This window comes from Phyllopteryx taeniolatus, chromosome 21 (assembly GCF_024500385.1).
Source record: "Phyllopteryx taeniolatus isolate TA_2022b chromosome 21, UOR_Ptae_1.2, whole genome shotgun sequence".
Classification (NCBI taxonomy): domain Eukaryota; kingdom Metazoa; phylum Chordata; class Actinopteri; order Syngnathiformes; family Syngnathidae; genus Phyllopteryx; species Phyllopteryx taeniolatus.
Window position 1 is genome coordinate 5450756 of NC_084522.1, and position 20035 is coordinate 5470790.

Consider the following 20035-nt stretch of genomic DNA (forward strand, 5'->3'; position numbering starts at 1 on the left):
TTGGGATATGCCGTTGCCAGGCAACAAGAGGAAGAGATAAAGTAGTCGTTAGTTTCTAAAATGAGACTTGAGCAGAAAGCGGAAAATGGAGAAAGGATAGAAGTGGGGACACTGGGTGTGTGGGTGAATGAGGGATTTCACTCGAGCTTACAATTGGCAATAATACATGTTTCAAAGGTGATCAACTGAGAGTACATTATTTATTGGTCCTTTGCACAGATTTTTAAAAGGCAATTTGTTTTACTAACGAATCACAAAATATTGCATATATAAAATGTACTTTTTACTTTGCGGTCAGATCCTCTCAGTTCATGGATACCGTTGTGGGAGACAAGGAGATGCACATGATCTGAAATACTGGAGAATTCAGAAGGGTGTGGGTGGCTGTGACCTGGTGTTGTCATTTTGATGTAAGGAATTATAAAAGAGAACATCCCATCAGGTTGTCTGCCTTAGAAAAAGGGGAGAGGGAGAGGGGTTGTACATTCAGTCAGTGTACTATCTTCCCCCTGCCCCTTGCTCATGATGTTCAAGTGAGAAGAGTGGTCTCTGTCCTTCTCTGGCTCCCCATTGTCAAGAACTGGTGAATGGAGACAGAAATCTAAATGTTGGGTCCTTTGATGGTTCCCGCCTCCTGTAGTCTCGGAGAGGTGTACGCCGACGCGGCGAGGCACATTGCAGCCTCGCAGAAGCCCGGGAGGCCCGGCGGACCCGCTTTACCGGGATGACCGGCCTCACCAGCTGCCCCCTGAGGGCCTCTCTCGCCCGGCCTGCCATCTCGAGCCGCACCATCAACACCAGGAGGACCTGTGAAGGCAAAGAATCAAGCGTTGGTATTTTAACAGACTGGTAGTCGGCACTTGGGTGAGCATGATAACCCAAGTGGAATTTTGGGGAATTTTGATTACACAGAGACTGTATGAATACAATTGGTGTGAGTGTGTTTTCCACAGTTAAAATTAGAATCTGCTGTTGGAATCCTATTACATTATCACTCATGAGCATCTGTTCAATAACTGAAGTTAATGATGCTTTTAAAATGCCTGTATGCAGGCTTTCCTATGGTGAGAGCAGCCCCCCAGCAAAGAAAAAGATCAATGTCACTGTTTTAAATTCACACCTAAGCCTAAAGTTATGCAATAACACCATCGTCCCAGGTGACTTCCACTCGCCTTGGATTCCCGGGGGTCCTGGTGGTCCTTGGTGGGGTTTTCCAGGATCTCCTCTGTCACCCTTAGCCCCTCTCTTTCCTGACAATGACACGAGAGAAAATGGACTTGGATGTTCCCTGCAAAGTAACGTAATTCAGTCGTCAGATCTTTCTGTCCTTCTACCTATTAGCCCCGTGTTTCCAATCTGCCCGGGAGCTCCAATCATGCCAGGAATGCCCCTAGAACCAGGTATACCATGCGTTCCCTGGGGACCGGGTGGTCCTGCAGGTCCAGGAGGGCCTGGGGGTCCCATTACACCAGCGCCCCCAAGCACAGCCCTCTTGGCACTCACAGCCACTGCTGCTAGCTTCTCTGTAACAGAGTTTTTACCAAGAACATTCTTGTTTAATTCATTTCTGACTAGAGATCAATTTGGTCATATAGGGTTAAAGTCATCTCTGGATGCTCACCTTGCAACATCCTCAGCACTACTTCAATAATATGTTGATCAGATGCATCACGTCCCTGAGGATGAGACGATCCAAACGTGTCTTTACTCGCCAGTCGTTAGCAAGTATTACCCAGCATGCATCACAAGTGTTGGGACAGGGTGAAGAAGAATGAACTCGACTCACTGCCGAACCCTGAATGCCCGCCATGCCAGGCACACCTCGCACTCCATTCAGTCCTCTGGGACCGGGCAGTCCAGCGGATCCCTGATCACCTGGTTTGCCAGGGTCTCCAGTTGGACCATTGTGTCCGGGGTCCCCCCTCACTCCTTGCTGCATAAAGACCACCAAGGTTCAGTGAATTCAAGGAAGATAAGTCCAACAAGTGTGAAGGAACAAAGAGAAAAAGGAGCAAAGGTAATGCAGGGAGGTGTTATCTTTGATTCATATTCTAAAAAGATGTATTATACAAAGCTCACCTGTCCTTTAGGTCCAGGTTCTCCAGACAAACCCTGTCAAAGCAAAGGGAAGCCTTTTCATGTAAAACATATTTCACAATGTTCAGCATTAATCGAACAGTGAATGTTCCAAGTGAACGTCTTTAAAAGTAGTAATGTGATTCATCTAAACTTTGGTCGAGTTGGAGCAATTTCTGTCATTTATGTCTCACGGCTACATTAAGACATGTCTGACCTTTTTATTCTTTTTTTTGTCTTAAATCAAACTCCTGCAAGTTTTTTTTTTATTTCTGAATGTTTATCTGTCTTTTAAGTTTGAAGCATTGTTCATTTGAGCTCTTTTTTCTTACCTTTTCGCCTTTCTCACCACCCAACCCCTCAACACCTGGGTCACCCTTTAAGCAAAAGAGAGGGAGGGAATATTAAGACTTTACCAAATATTTGTACATGCTAAAAAGTATATGGGTATATTTTCTGAGCTTTAAATGAGAAAAGGTGCTACTCACGATGTCTCCCTTTGGCCCACCTTTTCCTTGGAATCCCTGGAATAAGAGATGTTTGTAGGTTTGAATACATGTATTCCTAAATGTAAGTATTGATAGCAAGCATCACCACAGCTAAAGAAAGACAAGGTAAGATGTGACCTGATCGTTAAGACAAGGACAATGAGAATGTTGAGACGATTAATAGTTCTTGCATCATGCTCTGATTTTCTCTGAATTTATGACTTTACTCATGGGTAAACACTGCCCCCTAACGGAAAGCTCTGCGTAACTATGTTTATGACTCAGTTATTTCACAGCACACCTTGTCTCCTTTGGTTCCACTCAGGCCCTGAGCACCTGGAACACCCATTGGCCCCCTTTCTCCTTTATTTCCCTGTCGATCATATAGAATAAATAAATGTTTTGCTTAACAATTTAAAACATGTAATGCAATGCAAACATGCAACTTACAGGCTTCCCCACTATTCCTTGGGGGCCCACTGGACCCCGCTGACCTCTGTCTCCCTGTAGTTGCAGATCAGGTGAGTATATTGACAGGCGTTGTTAGTATAATGAATTGGGATCTTTACCTTGAGACCAGGAACTCCTGCCATACCAGCCTCACCAGGAACACCAGGCTCACCCTAGCAACAAGTCATTTCACATATACAACATAAGACTACCAGTGTAATGCATGAAAACTATATCATTTGTCTTGTATGTGTGTGTTACCAGAGGTCCAGGGGCACCGGGCATGCCAGAATGACCCCTGGGTCCAGGTTCACCCTAACAAGAGACAGAGAATAAGATGCATTTGGAACATACGAAATGAACCATACATGTAAAATGAGAAGCTTTTTATTACTTACTTTCGCTCCAGGACCTCCTTTGGAACCTGGACTACCGGGCAATCCCTGCAGACAGAAATAAAAGGTAAACCAATGTCATAGGTGTTCTGCCATGCTTTGCCCTTGAAACACTGAATTCATTTAACTATCTGACAGGTGTGATTATCATCATGTCAGTTATTTCAATTACCTAATATACTTTGTGGTGAATGCTTTTGTTTGCATTACCGTAAACCTTAAATCCGGTTCCTTGCAGTCATGGTGCTGCACATTCCTGTGCAGCTTATTATTATGATATGCATCACAGCATTGCATTATGGAGTTTGCAGCAGTGTCACTGCAATGACCACACAGCAAAGCTTGCGTCCCACGCTCCATTACCCCACGAGTCAGAACAGCAGGCACACAAATGTGAATAGCTACAGGTTTTATTGTGATAAATCACTGTCACGGGAGGGGGGGAATGCTGTCTCGAGGTAGTTAAAATTTTACAACAACTTAGGCCGTAGGGTCATCATTACCCTGGAGGAGAGCCCAGAAAACAAAAAAACCCAAAAAATACAAGCTGCCTCCTGCTGGTATCCCTTGCTTGTCTTTCGCCCTTGTTGATTTGGGGAGAAACACTGCCACAATTGCCTACGTGGCCTGCGTGACAATGAACATTTGCACACAATCTCGTTTGCATGTGCCTTGCATGACTTTGCTGTCATGAATCACTCACCGCTGTTCCCTGAGGACCAGGGGGACCTGGCATCCCAGCTTGGCCGGGCCCACCCTGCAAAAAGAAAAGGAAATGAGAACAGAAAAATCCTTCCCTGCAACATAAAGCATCCTATCATGATAACAGCAGGCCAGCCCTTACTTTGATTCCAGGAATACCAGGTGTGCCATCTTTTCCATCAATACCAGGCAGGCCCTGAAAATGCAGACACATGGGCCAGTGGACTTCAATTGGCACAGTCTCACATTGTTCAAACTGAGTCAGGCACAGAAAAAACAACTCACATTGTCTCCTTTTTTGCCAACTGCGCCCTGTGGGCCTTGGATACCACGGCTGCCCTGCGGAAGAAAAAACAAATGAATGTTAATCTATTCAAATCACACATCAGGATCATTTTTGTTACCAAAATATTCAATGGAAATACACTGGGAAAGTCACCTACTTTATCTCCCTTGTCTCCTGCCTCTCCAGGTGGACCCTGAGGTCCCTCCTCACCCTGAAAGTGAAATAGATTACCTAAGATGTGTGCATCTTCTTTTTCTATGTCAACACAAACCTGTGCTTGTGTGGGTTCTTACTGGAGGTCCGGGAATCCCTACAGGTCCGTTGATGCCCTTGTAACCACGAGGGCCCTAAGGAAAAGCGCAAAAAGTGCTCTTAATCACTTGCGATCGTGGTCGCCTACCCTTCATTGTGATGAAGGGGCAATTAGCGCTTAGCTCAATCCACTAATGGGAGTTACAAAGAAAGCGAGGAGCCATTTTGGCTTTGGCGCTAACTTGGCTAACCCGGCGAATGTTAACTGTAAAACAGATTGCTACAGAGGATCATTAACTACATATGGAGACACTGTGGACCCAGATAACCCCAACTCATTAGAGGAGGAGAGAGATGTGCAGTGGCATCATTTTCATATGTCCCCATTGCTGGTAATGGATGATGTTTGTCTCGTGGGGGCAGGTCCTACTGTGCCTACTTGGAGCTCATCTTAAAATGAGAACAGGCTTTCCTTGAAAGATAACGTGGACAAAAAAGTTATGTGAACCTGAGAAGAAGTTGTATCACTCACCGCCTCTCCTTTGGGACCCATCATTCCTGGATAACCCCTCACACCCATTGGACCCTTTTTTTAAAAGGAATAGAGACGTTCACCCTTTACCGGGAACAAATACAACTACTCCAACCAAACACTTCAGTCAGAATAATTGAGTATAGCATTCAATATAGGCTATCTAATTTTGTTGATATACCGAAGGTCCTGGGATGCCTTGCTCTCCAGAGATGCCCACTTCTCCTTTGAGTCCCTAGAGGATGAGATAAGAAATTAAATTGTTTTTCTTCACTGCTCATAGAAGAAGAAAAAAGGTGCTAGCCTTGTCGGGGGGGGAAAAACAACAACAATGGTAGGCCTACTTGAGGATTGCTGGAGTAATTGTAAGGTGGATCAGGAACTCCCCCTAAAAATAAATTTAGCTTTTGAAAGTCCTCAAGGTTATTGTCTAAAAATGTTCAAATTTCATTTCAGAACAGGAATACATTAAATCTGTGGTACAAGGCCAAAACTGAAGTGTCATCAAAGACAAGTTTTTTTTTGCCATGGGAAGGAAAACTACTAGACTGACTAGCTTTTTATGCTAAGCAAAGGTGAGTCAATGCGAGCTTTAGTACCAATTCACAAACATGGAAATGTGTTTCTCTTGATGTCTCAAACATCAGGATCATGTTTAACACTATTACTGCGTCTTCATTAGCCAAACAGGTTTAGCAATACTCATTAAAATATAGTTTTAGCGTAATTTTAAGAATAAGCTTCCTCTTTAGGAATTTTTGAAAGATGTATATCGAGCTATTTTTGTCATATAAATGGAGTCTATCCTCCAACGTGCACATGCGAACAACTCCTAACGCGTCTTCTTGAAGACAGAGAAGCATCACAACACAATATGTCACTGAGTCAGGACATAATGTCTAAGAAACTGGTCTGCATAATGAGGGAGGAGGCAATATCAGCATCTAATTGTCACCAGCAGACTTCCTGTGAGGCAAACTCTCAGGCTAATTCCTGGTCTCTGACTTGCTTCTCCCCAGGATTTTGCAGCGTGCTCATTAGACCTGCTTAATACAGCGAGGTGAGGTGAGCACGTCAACCCTGACTGGTTCATCCTCCCCTTCATGTACCTGGTGCCTCACCGCCCTTTTATCCCGCTCACCCTTACGCTGACTGCATTGCCAGGCCTGACTACTACAGCCAGATTTGCGCCAGTCATGTGTCTCGGGGGGCTTCATTAGAACTAATCCTTGCCTCTGCTGGTTCTGAATGGTGGGTGAGAATGTGAGGCTGTGCAATATGAACATGAGAGATTGTATAGCTTACCACTTTTCCAATACTGCCAGATTCTCCAAGAGCTCCAGGACGTCCTTTGTGACCCTAAAGAGCAACCGCAAAGCAATCAGTCAGTATAATGTCATCACCATCAAATCAAGGGTGTGAATACAACAAATTATATTTTGTTCTGTTGTTACTGTCCCCTTGCATTGGAGCCAAATGGTACAGCGACTAATCATATCCAGCAGACGAAGGTGCACCTATAGGACTTGAATGTTGCACTATGGACTTTCATGTCAGACCGACATGTTTAGGATGTTTCAGCCTTGGTAGGGTGCTTAATATTTTTTTCCCCCACCTGGAAGACCTGAAACAGTGAAGCAGGACACTCACTTTGACTCCATGAAGTCCCTGCGGGCCCTTAGGTCCTGCTGGACAGTTAAGAGGACACTGTTGTAGAGAGAGGGACATTTGTGAATTACGATGAGTAAACGCATTATTTACAATATGTTTTATGGCTCCGGGTCTAACCTGGAAGTCGGCACTCCCTTCTTCTCCACCAATGAACTTCCCTGGCGGACCCTAGATTAGTGTTGGAAAGATGAATGGACTGTGTTAGTCACCTGGCCAGTTGGCAGCTGTTGCTCATGCAAGCTGAGAACTCTCACCATCATCTTGTCCCTCTATTCTTTATTTTCTCTGTTTATAGATTGCATTAGGAGATAAAATATCTCTAACGAGGCTGATGTATTCCTACTACAGTCAGAAGAGACAACCCACAGATCTAATGGAGGGTGGGGGGAGGCTGGGGATTGGGTATTTACCCTAAGACAGCACTAAAGCTAAACAAATTCACTCGGCTAAGCCGGAAACATCACTTTCATTGGAGACAACACCCCCAAACCGGATGCACGCAGGAGGCTACAGCTATCCCTGGAAAATATACTTGAAAGCCTCCTACTCAAAGCTGTTGGTATTTCAGTGCTATCTCTGCAGTGTGCAATATTCATGGAGCTCTGACTGCAGGGCGCATTTTAACACTGCAAAGATTCTGTTAAACACAGCCTGGTGTACTTTGAATTTAGAGGTGTATACTGTGTACTGAATATGTTACTTTAGTCATTACAAAAGGTACAATCACTTGCCACTGGAGTGGTACACTCCGAAGGTACAGTAGCGTGCACTGAGGTGGTATCCTCATAGCTTCATGGGGTACAATGTCTTTTCACTGGGGCAGTACCTTCATAGCCAATAGTGGTATAATTATTTGTTATTTGCTTATGGGTACAAGAGGTACAATTTGACTTGTCATTGGAGTGGTATGCTTAAATGTACTGCTTTTGAACAATCAAAACATATTTTTTTACATTGGGGACATATACTACTCTCCACCAAAAAAGTATTGGAACAGTCAGGCTGTCTACTGTCTAGTTAGTAGACTGAAAACATTTGGTTTTGAAAATAAAATATCCCAAACCAAAAAAGATTGAAAGGTTGGGGTCTACTCTTTGTCAAGTAAAATGTATGCTCTATAGATTTTAAGTCTGGGAATTCAAATCATAGTTGTTTTGGGTCATTATAATGCTGCATGATGAGTCAGTTTGGCTGCATATTTCTTAAATTTCACTGACCAAATCTTTCTGTGGAGTTCAATTTGCTGCTGCAATCATATGTTGCATCATTATTAATTAGCCCATCTCGAAACCATGCAAGTCGAAGCGATGACATTAACTCCATTGAGTTTCACAGATAAGCTTTTAAGGCAGAGCAGATTTTGTTCTACTTTGATAAAGGTTAATCATTGTCTCATCAGTCCATAAAACTTACTCTTAGAACTTTTGAGTATTGTCTCTGTACATTTTTTTCCAAATTCCAGCCTGGCCTTTCCATTGTTTTTGAGTGGTTTTCATTTTCTGGTGTATGCCTCTGCTCGTGCATTCATAAAGTCTTCTGCAAGCAGTAGATTGTGATACTTTTACTCCTGGCCCCTGGAAGTTGTTGCTGATGTCACTAACAGTTAGTTTAGGGTCTTTGTTTACAGCTCTCAGCTCTTTCTGTCATCAACTGCTGCTATTTTTCACATGTGATCTCTGTTACTCAGTACACCAAGTGGTTTCTTTCTTCTTCAGGGCATTCCAAATGGTTCTATTGGCTTTGGCCAATGTTTGTGCAATGGCTCTGATCCATTTTCCATCTTTTCTTCTCATCTTAAGAGGCTTGTTTTTTTTATTTTATCAATAGACATTTGGTTTGATATGCAGCACTGTTTATTGAGTGAATAATCAATGTTTTAACCTGAGCGACAATTTTGGCACACGAAAAAATATTGGGTTCAAACAAAAGGTGCTACCAGATCCAGATGTAAAAACGTTGAAATAAAAGCTGAAATGTTGATCACTTGCCTCATGTTCATCTTTTGATGCAAAACTTAAATGTTTTAAATCTACAGCAGAAATAAAGGAATTTGTCTCTCTGTTGTTAAACTCTTAGCGGGTAATGTACATGTACATTTTGGGGCCTGGATAACAGTTTGGACCTTGGTTCCATTAATTAGCTATATTTACATTGCAGGACCGAAATATACTCCTCATTCATTTAAGTAAGAACCACAGAACAAGGGAAAAAGACTTACTGGCTTGCCTGGTGGCCCAGAAAGTCCTGGAGGTCCAGGTGGTCCCATCAAGCCCTATATCCAAGAGGAGGAAAAAATAACCCCCAAAATAAGCCTGTTTTTTTCTATCTTAAAACATACTAATATGATATTTTGTGATTGTTATAACAAGTGCTTACCCTTGGTCCGATTGGTCCAATTTCACCAGGAAGCCCAATGGGGCCTGGAGCTCCCTGAATAATTAAGTGACAGAATAAAATCTATACTGTCCAGTAAAAACAATGCATATCTTAAAAGTCAAGGTATTAAACAATAAACTTACAGCAAGTCCTGGGAGACCAGGTCCCTGTTGCACAAGAGGGACAAATGGTTAAAGCATTTAATGACAAGTTGCACCAAATTCCTGTGAAATGTATTTTATCATATCTCTGTACAATAACTTTCAATGATGGAAGGCCGCTGTATGGTAATAAATCAGTCATGCCTGTGCAGTGTCAGCATGAAGGATACATGTCCCATGAAGAACAAAGCTACCATCATCTTAGATTTGCTGTTTATTTGGCTTTATAATTAATTACAAGCAATGTAATTATGTGAGCCTTCTTGCGGGAAGGAGAGCCCACGGCACAAAATCTTCCATGCACCACCACTCCATCCCTCTTTTTTTCCTCCATGACATTGAATGACTGCGGAACTGATGGTGGATTGTGTTGATTATGTCAGCTAGATGGAGACTGAGCGCCCTCTACTGGTTATATTAGGTGTTACAGTTCAACCAGAGGAATCACAGGATGCACTAATTGAAGGCTGGGAGGAGCAAGCTAATTTTTAAGAGCAAAGAATGTTGCGGCCCGACCTATAATGCTTTGCAAATCCTCTGAGGCCCACCTAATCCTTAAATCATGATTCTGATTCTGACCCTAACCCTCACTTGAGATGGGGATCAATAGTCCCTAACCCTAGACTCACTCTAACCATCTGATTTTAACCCTAACCCTCACTTGAGATATTGATTTATTGGTTATTGCTGCTGCCTTCTTCTTCCCAAGCCCTAACCATAGAGGCTATGATCTCGCCCTAACCTTAACCTATTTGTCCTATTGGACAGATAGACATAATATACCAGTACATATCTTATCCTAACCTTAACCTATTTGCGACTTTGGGTGTGTTCTCTTTCCCCAGCCCTAACCTTAGAACTAGGGGCTCAGCCCTAAACCTAGATGGGATGGGGTTAAGTATGATACGTATACATTCCTTATCCTAATCTTAACCACTAGAATTATATGTGGAGATAAGAGCCTTATACATACCACATCCTAACCTTAACTATTGGACTGGATCGATGAGGGTAGTATACATTTACATATCCCATGCTAATCTTAATCACTAGTTTCGATTAGTTAAAATAATAGACACATATATATCCTATTCTATTTTTAACCATATAGCACACTGGGTCCTAATTTTGAAATGATATATATATGCATAATAGTTATCAAATGCATTTGTCCACACGTTGGTTCAAAATTTTACCTAAATGGGATATATATGGATGAAATTTTTTAAATATATTATTTGTAGGAAATACACAGTGACAAGGAAGCGGTTGAAAAGGAGCACTGTTTTGGCCCTGGCCCGTGACCCTCTGCTGCACTCTGCTGGTCTTATTTGGTATAGGGCTCAGAATTAGATTGACTTTTTTTATAAGGTTTAAATATCCCTTTATACATATATATATATGAGAAATATATATAATCAAAATTCAGATTTTAATTGTACAAGTGTTCCCTTCCACACTAAATATGCAAATATTCACCTATATAGGAAAACAAAAGTATATATAGGTCTAGATATTTGGGAACGTTTATTGGAATAGAATAAAGATAAGAGGAACCATCTGTTACTTGTGCCCGTGGACAGGATGTATGGAGATCCCCTCTTCTTTTACCTAACCCTCACTTGAGATGGGGATCAATAATCCCTAACCCTAACACCAAACTAACCCCAACCCTCACTTGAGATGGGGATCAATAACCCTAATCCGAACCCTCTAATTTTATAATCCCGAACCCTATAATGAACCAAAGAAATGTGAGGCAGATGTGCTAACTATTTTCCCACTGTACTGCCAAAATTCAATTTACATTCTATGATATATACAAGGTATATTTCTGTGATAAACCAAATAGAAACTGGTCATTGGGGACAGTTAGTAGACTCTTATCGGATGTTGTCGGATGAAGCATATACCACATCTGGATGAATTTAACCCCAAAGAGAGGACAGCCGGTCAGGCATTCAGGCATGATCTGATAGGCTCCGATACTGCGGCCTCTAAGTGACAGCATTGCTAACCGCACAGGAATAATTGCCTCATTGTAATTTAAAGGTTATCTTCTTTGTTGCGCTTAAGAGATAAATGCTGAACCTGAATTCATTAGGAATGCACGTACTTTTAATGTGATTAATAATAAATGCAAACTTACAGGTCTGCCAGGCTCACCACTTAACCCAGGCCGACCCTGCAAATGAGGAAACAATGACACAGACTGTATCAACACCATGAACGAAATGCCATAAATATAACATTGGAGGGGGAAAAAACTCTGTGCATCATGCTGATATCATCCATCATGCGATTCTATTGTACAATTAATAGATGCAATGGTATAGTGAAGGCACGTTCATAATGTGATCCTTCTGAAAATTGAAAGTACCAATTACCATTTTCAATTTCTGTCCTAATTTAATTTCAAGCGTGAGTAAAATGTAATGAATTACTTAAGAACAATGTGGTACACACTATCTCACTTTAATGCCTTTTTGTACTTCCACTCCATTACATTTCAGATGCTTTTTTTATGTTTCGCAATGTACTTGAACTGATTAATGTGCCAGCTATTGAGGTTACTTTGCAGATTTGTGTTATATATGGATATGATGCTGCTATAAATCCAATAACCCAGCAGCAAAAGTTTGAAACACTTTAATGAGCATCATTAAATGTGGTGCCAGTAAATCTGGTCTGTAGTTATAATCAAATACTCCAACAGGGACCACTCTTCTGCAGTGACTATACTTTGACTTCTGAGTTTCCAAGTTGGGAAACATGTAAAGAAGTATATTTTTTCATGTATTTTCATCCATCCAACAGCACTGGTCTGGCAACACTTGCCTTCGGGCCAGGGCTTCCCACTGCACCTCGGTCACCCTTTGCACCAATCAATCCCTGAAGACAGAGAGGAAAAGGACATAAAAGTGCGCGGAGGTCAAGGTAGGTAAGGCAATGTCTTTGCAATGTGAGGCTTGAATTCACATTGAAAAACTCACATCTATGATTTAACTTGACACACTTCCTGTAGGTAATTAGGAAACAAACTGGAGATTGAGATTCCAAAGAGGATTACTGGCTAAAGCTCTAAAGACGGTGCATGTTTGCAGTTTGTGTGTGTGTGTGTGTGTGTGTGTGTGTCAGCATGCTTCAGTTAGCATGTGATCATGGGGCACTTGCAGCTAAACTCTTCTCAAATTAAAACTTGGATCAATTCAACTAACAACAGAAGCGTTACATTACGAATCATAAATGACTCCATAACCATTGTTTATCTATCATTACTCCTTTCAAAACCATTTAAGGGCACATAAGGGAATTGAGTCTGCCACAATGCCCAAGTAAGTACAGAGCAGATTAATGCAGCCTACTTACACTTTATTCAATTCGAATGAGTAAATAAATGTTTAGTATCGGAAATATAGGTGTATAAGAATAGTTAAGCCTTTTTATATACGCACTCTTTTACTACCACTTTTACTGAGGTCAACAACAAATACAACAATCCAATAAAACGTTGCTCTGCAGCATTACTAGTAGTCATAAATGCAACCATTCTCCTCGTAATGCGACTCCCCAAAAAAAGTCCCAAAGGCTTGATGTAGAAAAAAAAAGTCAATATTCCGTTTGCTCACATCAATGCCGTTCTCTCCTGGTGCACCATCAGGACCTGGCTGTCCTGGCTCTCCCTTTTGTCCCTACGAAGAAAAAATAAAATAAAATAAAAACACGGTAACTTAAAATACATTGAAATGATAATTTAACATGTTTTATATGGTAAAAATAAAATGAACAGTGCTTACTGGTGGACCTGGGGGGCCAGGTGGACCTTTGTCTCCCTGCAAAACGACCAATATTAATTAGTAGGAAATGCAAAGCGGCTAAACATAGTTGTAAATGTTAGGTGCCATATGTATCAACAAAATTATATCTATATGATTCATAGAAAACCGATGAGCAACAGCCTCACAAAGCACAATGTTTTTAAATTATAAAAGGGCAAAATAAATGACAATGACATTGCAAATTTGCAGTGGTCAATGTTTTGTTAGTCATTGCATCACAAGATAATCATGTGGAATACTGTCTTTATTTTTATCAGTTGTATGTGTCTCAATGAAGACACTGAAGACCGACTCATCCCCAAAGAGGAAATGCTTGAACATTCAGTTTGAGTTGATTTTTTTGCAGTCTGCAGCTGTTCATTTACAGAATATTTGGCAAACTTCCCCACAGCGATCCCTAAAATATCTCAAATGTATCACATTACTGAGACACAAACCCAGAATCCTCTCCTCAGCTCTGGCAAGGAACAGAGCTCCTTTGTAGCACAATATGTTTGCATTTGCAGAGCCCTCTACTGGTTAAACGTTAGGGTTGGTATTTCCCGAGCACAATCATGCTCTTTGTGACAAACTTGGTGGGCAAACCAGTGGGGATACTCACATCAATGCCGTCCGACCCAGGAGTGCCAGAAGAGCCTGGTGGGCCCGCCTGGCCCTGAGGTCCAGGTGGACCTCTCTGAAAGTCAAGAAAAGTAGAACATATAGATTAAATAAATTAATGCACTCCCCCCACTCCATCAAAACTAAGAACCACACATATATTAGCTCGACTAATTTTCTGAATTTCTATCAGTCCGATGAATCGCTTGGTCAAGAATCAGCAAATAAAAACGAAAAAAAAGAAAAGAAAAAAAGAAAAAAAAAATTCAATTGACTGAAGTTAATTTTTAGGTCGATTGTGCCCTAAAATGAGAGAGATGACATGAAAAAGCAACAAAACACATGCTCATTTGTAGTAATGCTATATTTTATTGCCGAATATGGTTATATTAATTTTTCAGTTAAGGAATGTGCATAAATGCCATCATAATATCACACTAGTTTGTGTAGATTTTTAAAAAAGAGCAAAAATATAAAAAACAATGTTAATAATAATAATAATAATAATAAATACAACCCATGCATTCAGTGAAGGTTACTTCACTTGAGAGTATTTTGTAAGAGGATGTAATAATGCAATAATTCCGTATACCGTAAATCACATCACAATAAATATGAATTAATAATAACAACAGGTGATACAAAGGACAGAAAGAGGAATGTGGGAGGAGGGGTCACTCAGCCGACAAACCCCCCCGCAGCCCACCCTTCCATCTTCATCTATGTAGGGATTCCAGGTGAGATTTTCTTTTAATCCCAATTTCCAATCCTTCAGGTATTTAAAAACAAAAACAAAAATGCCTCAAAAAAATATAGATTCCTCCAGTGTAAAAGCATCCAGCAGATAGCATGTGGGTGTGAGTTTGAATAGGGCCTTTCTCACTCTGTGGTCAAAGTTAGGTTTGTTTGCGTGTGTGTGTGTGTGTGTGTGCCAATGCTCATAGATCTGCCATTCCTAAAAAAAAAAAAAAAAAGAGATTACATGTTTTTCTTCATTTGAAAAATGAAAGCATCACCCGGGAAACTCCAAATCCATCAGGGTCTCCATTTTTAAAACCTCAGACAAGAAGAGAGTTCAAATGCAATAAAGATCATAATCCGAAGAAGGGAAGGTTGTTTCACTTTGTGTCCACTGCAGAAAAGCACCAAATCCATTTCACACTCAGCTTTCTTTTCAACTCAAGTCAGGTGATTTACCCCACATCACATAACCCTAACCCTAACCCTTCCAGTAACGCTCCCACCAACTCAATAAAATCCCTCTAAATGACACCCGGGGCCCCGCCTGAGAATAAAGAAGTCGCATCTAGCAGGTGTCCCCTGTCCACTTACCACTTGGGCCAGAACTAGGCACAATGTCTGCAGTATGACCCAGGACTTCAGCGCGACCGAGAGAGAAGCCATGGTCCTTCTCCCCTGTTGGTCTCTCCTCGGTTCACCAAATCCTCTCTTCTTGCTCCCCAATTCCTAACCAGGCCAGCACAGTGAGGGATTGGTAGGGTGAAAACTGCCTCAGAGAAGGTGTAGGGGTGGGGGGCCGTGGGTATGAGCACACTCAAGAAAAAAAAAAAAAAAAAAAAAATCCAACTCGGGAGGACAGGGTACAGAGGGGTGAATGAGGGAGTGGGGGGAATGGGAGGTAGACAGAGGTGTAATGATGGCGTCCTAGCCGGCCCCCTAAAGAAGCAAGCAAACACACTGCTGTGATTGGTTACTTTATGGATAACATACACATTTTTCTCGAAGCAGCGTAAGCACCTCCTAAATCCACAGGAGCTGGACGACTGACTGAAAATGGAATGAGCTGTTAAACTCCTTTCATTATGAACTTTGGGCCATGAAAGGATTAGAGGCTAGGAAAACATATAATTTCATAGGTAATAGATGATTCTTATTTATATTTTTCTATGAATACAACACATTGATATAAAGCAGTCATTTATCTTAATGCAGTTAATCCTTTGACTAATACTTGAGCAAACACATTGGAAAATCAAATATTATGTTTTAGTGACACCTATAGTTGCCAAATAAAATAACATGAAGTTAATTGGAGTTCCACTAGAGAGCAGCAAAACCAAGAGATACCAGTTTGACGTGGTTGAGGTTGGGCTTTAACTTGAAATGAGATTTAGAAATATTGCCCTCTTAAAAACGTAAGTTATTAGAATCCATCAATCATTAAGCAGTAGACTTTAAAAGTTCTCAAGGTGCTTTGTGTGTGGAGGGCAGCTTTCAACCAATCCTTGCTTCCACAATCCTTGCTTCTTATTTGTGTTTCCTCTGTGATGAAGACATCTTTGTAACGTGGGAATAGATGTATTTCTATTGAGATGTACACGGCTGAAATCCACATGTGTTTAGTTCCCTCGGCGTGAATGAGACTGCAAATGATTGTCTGTCTTTCTACATGAGCTCTGAGACTGACTGGCGACCAGTCTAAGATGTAATCCGTCTTTCCTTGAAGTCAGATGGGAATTGGGATAGATAAGGTCCATCTCCCGGTGACCCCTTTATGGAAAATGGATGGATGGATGATCATAACTCATGTAGGTCATATATAAAGCATACTGTACTGTATATATATATGTAACATGTATGTACTGTATTTAACACGTGACTAATTGTAAGTAATGGGTGCACTTACTTGAGCCACTCAATGAGGACTTTCCTCACACTCGTCCCATTTTATTCTTTACGCTGTCCGCGTCCGCCTCGTTCATCTTTGGTTCAATCAGAACCAGCTGTTGAAGGGCCCTTCCTCCCAGAGCTTCACAGTCAATGAGCTTCCTCACTCTCTCGCCGCCGCCATCAACTTCACAATTTGAACGGCCTCATTAAACGTTCATGAGATTCAATCGTTTCAGGCTAATCTACTCGCCTCTCAACTATTTAGTCTCCGGACTGAAATACACAACCAAGGCTGCAGAAAGTACGTTAATTATTATAGACTTTTTAAAATCCCGCACACGGACTAAATTTTGTCGAAGTGGAAATGGGGCTTGACCTGTAATTTCAAGTCAATACCGGGATGTCCACACAATCCTTAAAAGGCCTATGAACAATACTTGAACATCATTGCTAAGTTAAATAAGTAGACCAATGTTTTTCTTGCTCGTTGCTTGCAGTCGCTGAACCTCACACCGAGAGCTTTTAAAGGATTTTACAACCACAGCTTTAAGCCAGACCACCTCAGAAGTGTTTTTTTTTTTTTTTCCCCTCTCGACAGGAAATAAGCATTTGATCTCTTTAAATAAGTAAGAAGGATACTGGGAATCTGTGTGATACAAAAATCAACATCTAGTTACTGTTATGTTATGTTGTGTTATAAACATGAAATATCTACTCAAGTGAACAGGTTTATCCAGCATGAATTATGCCACTATGTAACGACTTTCTAATCCGTCCCCTGAGAAACTGCGTAACCATGGATGTAATGCTGCTGCTATGTGTTATTTCACATTTTTAGCTATTTTAAACGTTTATCACAGTCAGAACTTTGTCAGCCTTTACCAAATGGCCAGTTCTCAATATACAATTGCGCAATCAGGCTCACTTCAGGTACAGCAGGTCAAATGGGAAGTTTGATTTCAACTTCAATGAGTGCCTTATGAAAATGGAAGAGCATGTACATAGTACATTACGCTGTAACGCATGGCTATTTTTTAATGGAGTCAAATCCAATCTGAGTAATGGATTTTTTTTTTTTTTTTAACTCAATAGCTTTTAATCATTTTTTCCAAATACAAATTTGTGACTACATATCTATTGTGTGTCTCAGTCTGTCTGTTTATGTTTGCTTTAGTTCAGATTGTGTGTTCCATTGTTTTTACATACAAGCTATTTTAATGTAGTACAGCACACATACACACACACACACACAAACACAGAGACGCACACACAAATAACCATAGTATAAATAACAGTAAAAAAAGGAAAAAAAAAATATGTGATCATGTTTCAACTGAAACAATTATGTGAACAGCTCAAGTGCACTTAGACTCCTTCAAGCATCATGACTGACAACCTAATCATGTGCTTTCATCCGCTCAGTCCCCTATTGATTTTACATGTCAAATAACCCAGCGCCTTCAACAGACAAAGTGATTTTCAAGCCAGAATTGTAAGCATGAAAAACCCTAATGAATATTTCATACCAGACGAACTAATATCCTCAGCCTGTATGTCATCAGCCTGTCGGCATGTGCCTTTTTTATCCCCTGACTGCCTGTAAACCGGTTCTTTACATTAGGGCCTGACTTCAGGACCGCAGGGTCAGCCTCAAATGCTGCAGAGTTGTTAACGGTCGCCTCTTTTATCACTTTGCTGCTACTCCTTACACCAGCACTCTAGAATAACATTTTACCGGTCTGTACTGACTTGTTTGCGATTTTTTATGGGGACATCCATTCTTTGCTTTGCTCCAATTTCTTAACTATTGGGTAACTTACATATAGAAAGAAAAATGCTCCCAGGTTTCTAAGTTTGTGAAGTAAACATTGCTTTGTCATTCAAGCATCAATCAACTTTCTGAATTCCTTTACAGCTGATCTGAACAGCAATTTTAGTGTTGATTCTAGCATTGCACAACTGCAATGATGCAACATGCTCATAACCCTAACCCTAACCCTAGTAGGCAACTCGGAACCAAGAGAACGCCGATTCTGCATCCTTCTTAAAATCCATAAGGATCCAAAAAAAATGGACAATACCTTGGGAGATTTCCCCCCAGTAGACCGATTGTGTCAGACTGTGGAAGTGATACCAATGCCACAGCGGAATTCATATATTAGCAGAGATAAATCAACAATCGATCGATTTGTTGGACACCACGGTGTACAAAATACCAAATTGGAAACAGGATGTCAAATTGGGAATAAAAGTACATTTTAAAATAACAGACACACATGCGCTAGTACACAAAACAAGCTTCCATCCAGCTCACACCTTTCGAAGAATTGTCAAATCTCAAAAGCAGTGAAGACACTGTTTGGACCCTTATGAAAGAGAGGTTACAGTAGGTCATTTTTACGTCACTGCTTGAAGAACTTTCTCACCACAAAAAAGGTGACAATGGAGGAATTTATTCCACTCATCACCACATATTGTCCGATGGGAAAAGGGTTAAACAATAAACTGAAACAAAATTTTGACTTAATTTTGGGAAAAAACAATTGAATGCCGAAATACAAGATCATTTCAACGTATAAGAGAAAATTTGGCGGTTAACAAATCATGTTTGTTAACCAAACATTTTACAAAAGTAAAATTTATGAAAAAGTCATCAGGAGCGGGAACAGGAGGATGGAGGGGAGCGTTGGGGGAAGGACCATACACCTCCCCTCCCGATCCTGGAAGGGGGATTACGTCCCTGTGTCCGGGAGAGGGTTTCCCTCACCTAACCCTATGACCCTATAACCCTAACCCTAATGAAATATTATTGTACTGGTCAAGTATTTAAGATTGACAGTGGTTATTGTCACTATTCCCTTTTGCCCTCTGCTCTATAATAAATGGAATCCTGTGTGTTCCCCTGCTGTATCTTTTCAACATTCTTTTAAAACTCCAAAACAGCATAGAGAGACTTGCCTTCCATTTATGACTCCCCCTTTACACTCAAATGGTTGACCTTTTTACTTATAGTGGACTATTCACTCTTGAAGCAAATCTTAACTTTGAGTTAATGATTGTTATAATTTTTCCCCAGTGTCAGATTTATGCATTTTGGCTCCAATTCTCTGTGTTTTTCTGGCAGGGCATATCTGGAAATGCCAAAATTATTTTCATTGTTTTTATTTTTTTGGAATATGTTTATGCTTATCTGTCAAAAACCCTTTGGCAAATGCAGAAATAACTGCCCATGTAAATGAATGTAGAACATATCAATCCTGCCAAGGACACTGAGTTTCTCTTTCGCCAGGAAGCAGACAACAGCTTTTGTCATCTCGTTTGGCTGTGACTACTCTCATGTGCTCAATGTGCTGATTATATAGTAGTAACAATCAGCATTAGCCATTAGATTACAAGAAAATTTTGACAAATAACCATTCCAGACGGAAACCCTCAGGGTGAAGTATTTAATATTCACACCCACCTTGTAAAACACGCATAAATCCATCTTCAGAGTCATATCGGAGCTCATGCTGATGTATATTTTTAAGAAGATTTAAACCATACTTCACAACAAATGCGCTCACTCGTCTTTCG

At 40.9% G+C, this 20035-nt stretch overlaps 1 protein-coding gene across 1 annotated transcript; it reads right to left on the reverse strand.

Annotated features, from left to right (window-relative positions):
• Window positions 1-181: 181 nt before the first annotated feature.
• col9a2 (procollagen, type IX, alpha 2) lies at window positions 182-20035 on the reverse strand. Its single transcript, XM_061760633.1, has 33 exons — window positions 19923-20035; window positions 15161-15295; window positions 13830-13904; window positions 13187-13222; window positions 13019-13081; window positions 12228-12281; window positions 11539-11574; window positions 9372-9395; window positions 9229-9282; window positions 9071-9124; window positions 6970-7020; window positions 6832-6888; window positions 6487-6540; window positions 5363-5416; window positions 5182-5235; window positions 4691-4744; window positions 4555-4608; window positions 4397-4450; window positions 4254-4307; window positions 4113-4166; window positions 3413-3457; window positions 3276-3329; window positions 3134-3187; window positions 3015-3068; window positions 2866-2937; window positions 2565-2600; window positions 2409-2453; window positions 2080-2112; window positions 1787-1933; window positions 1622-1676; window positions 1335-1523; window positions 1173-1250; window positions 182-807 (listed from the first exon to the last, which is right to left on the reverse strand). The coding sequence occupies exons 1-33, from the start codon at window positions 19968-19970 to the stop codon at window positions 602-604; spliced, it is 2187 nt and encodes a 728-aa protein (XP_061616617.1). The 5' UTR covers window positions 19971-20035; the 3' UTR covers window positions 182-601.

Bases quoted from the DNA above. Each gene is read 5' to 3' on its own strand.
- col9a2 (XM_061760633.1), bottom strand. From the start codon at position 19,970: ATGAGCTCCGATATGACTCTGAAGATGGATTTATGCGTGTTTTACAAG. The intron at 13,223-13,829 runs GTGAGTATCCCC...GTCGTTTTGCAG, and splicing joins CTGGGTCGGACGGCATTGAT to GGAGACAAAGGTCCACCTGG. The intron at 11,575-12,227 runs GCAAGTGTTGCC...CCTCATTTGCAG, and splicing joins TGGGAAGCCCTGGCCCGAAG to GGTCGGCCTGGGTTAAGTGG.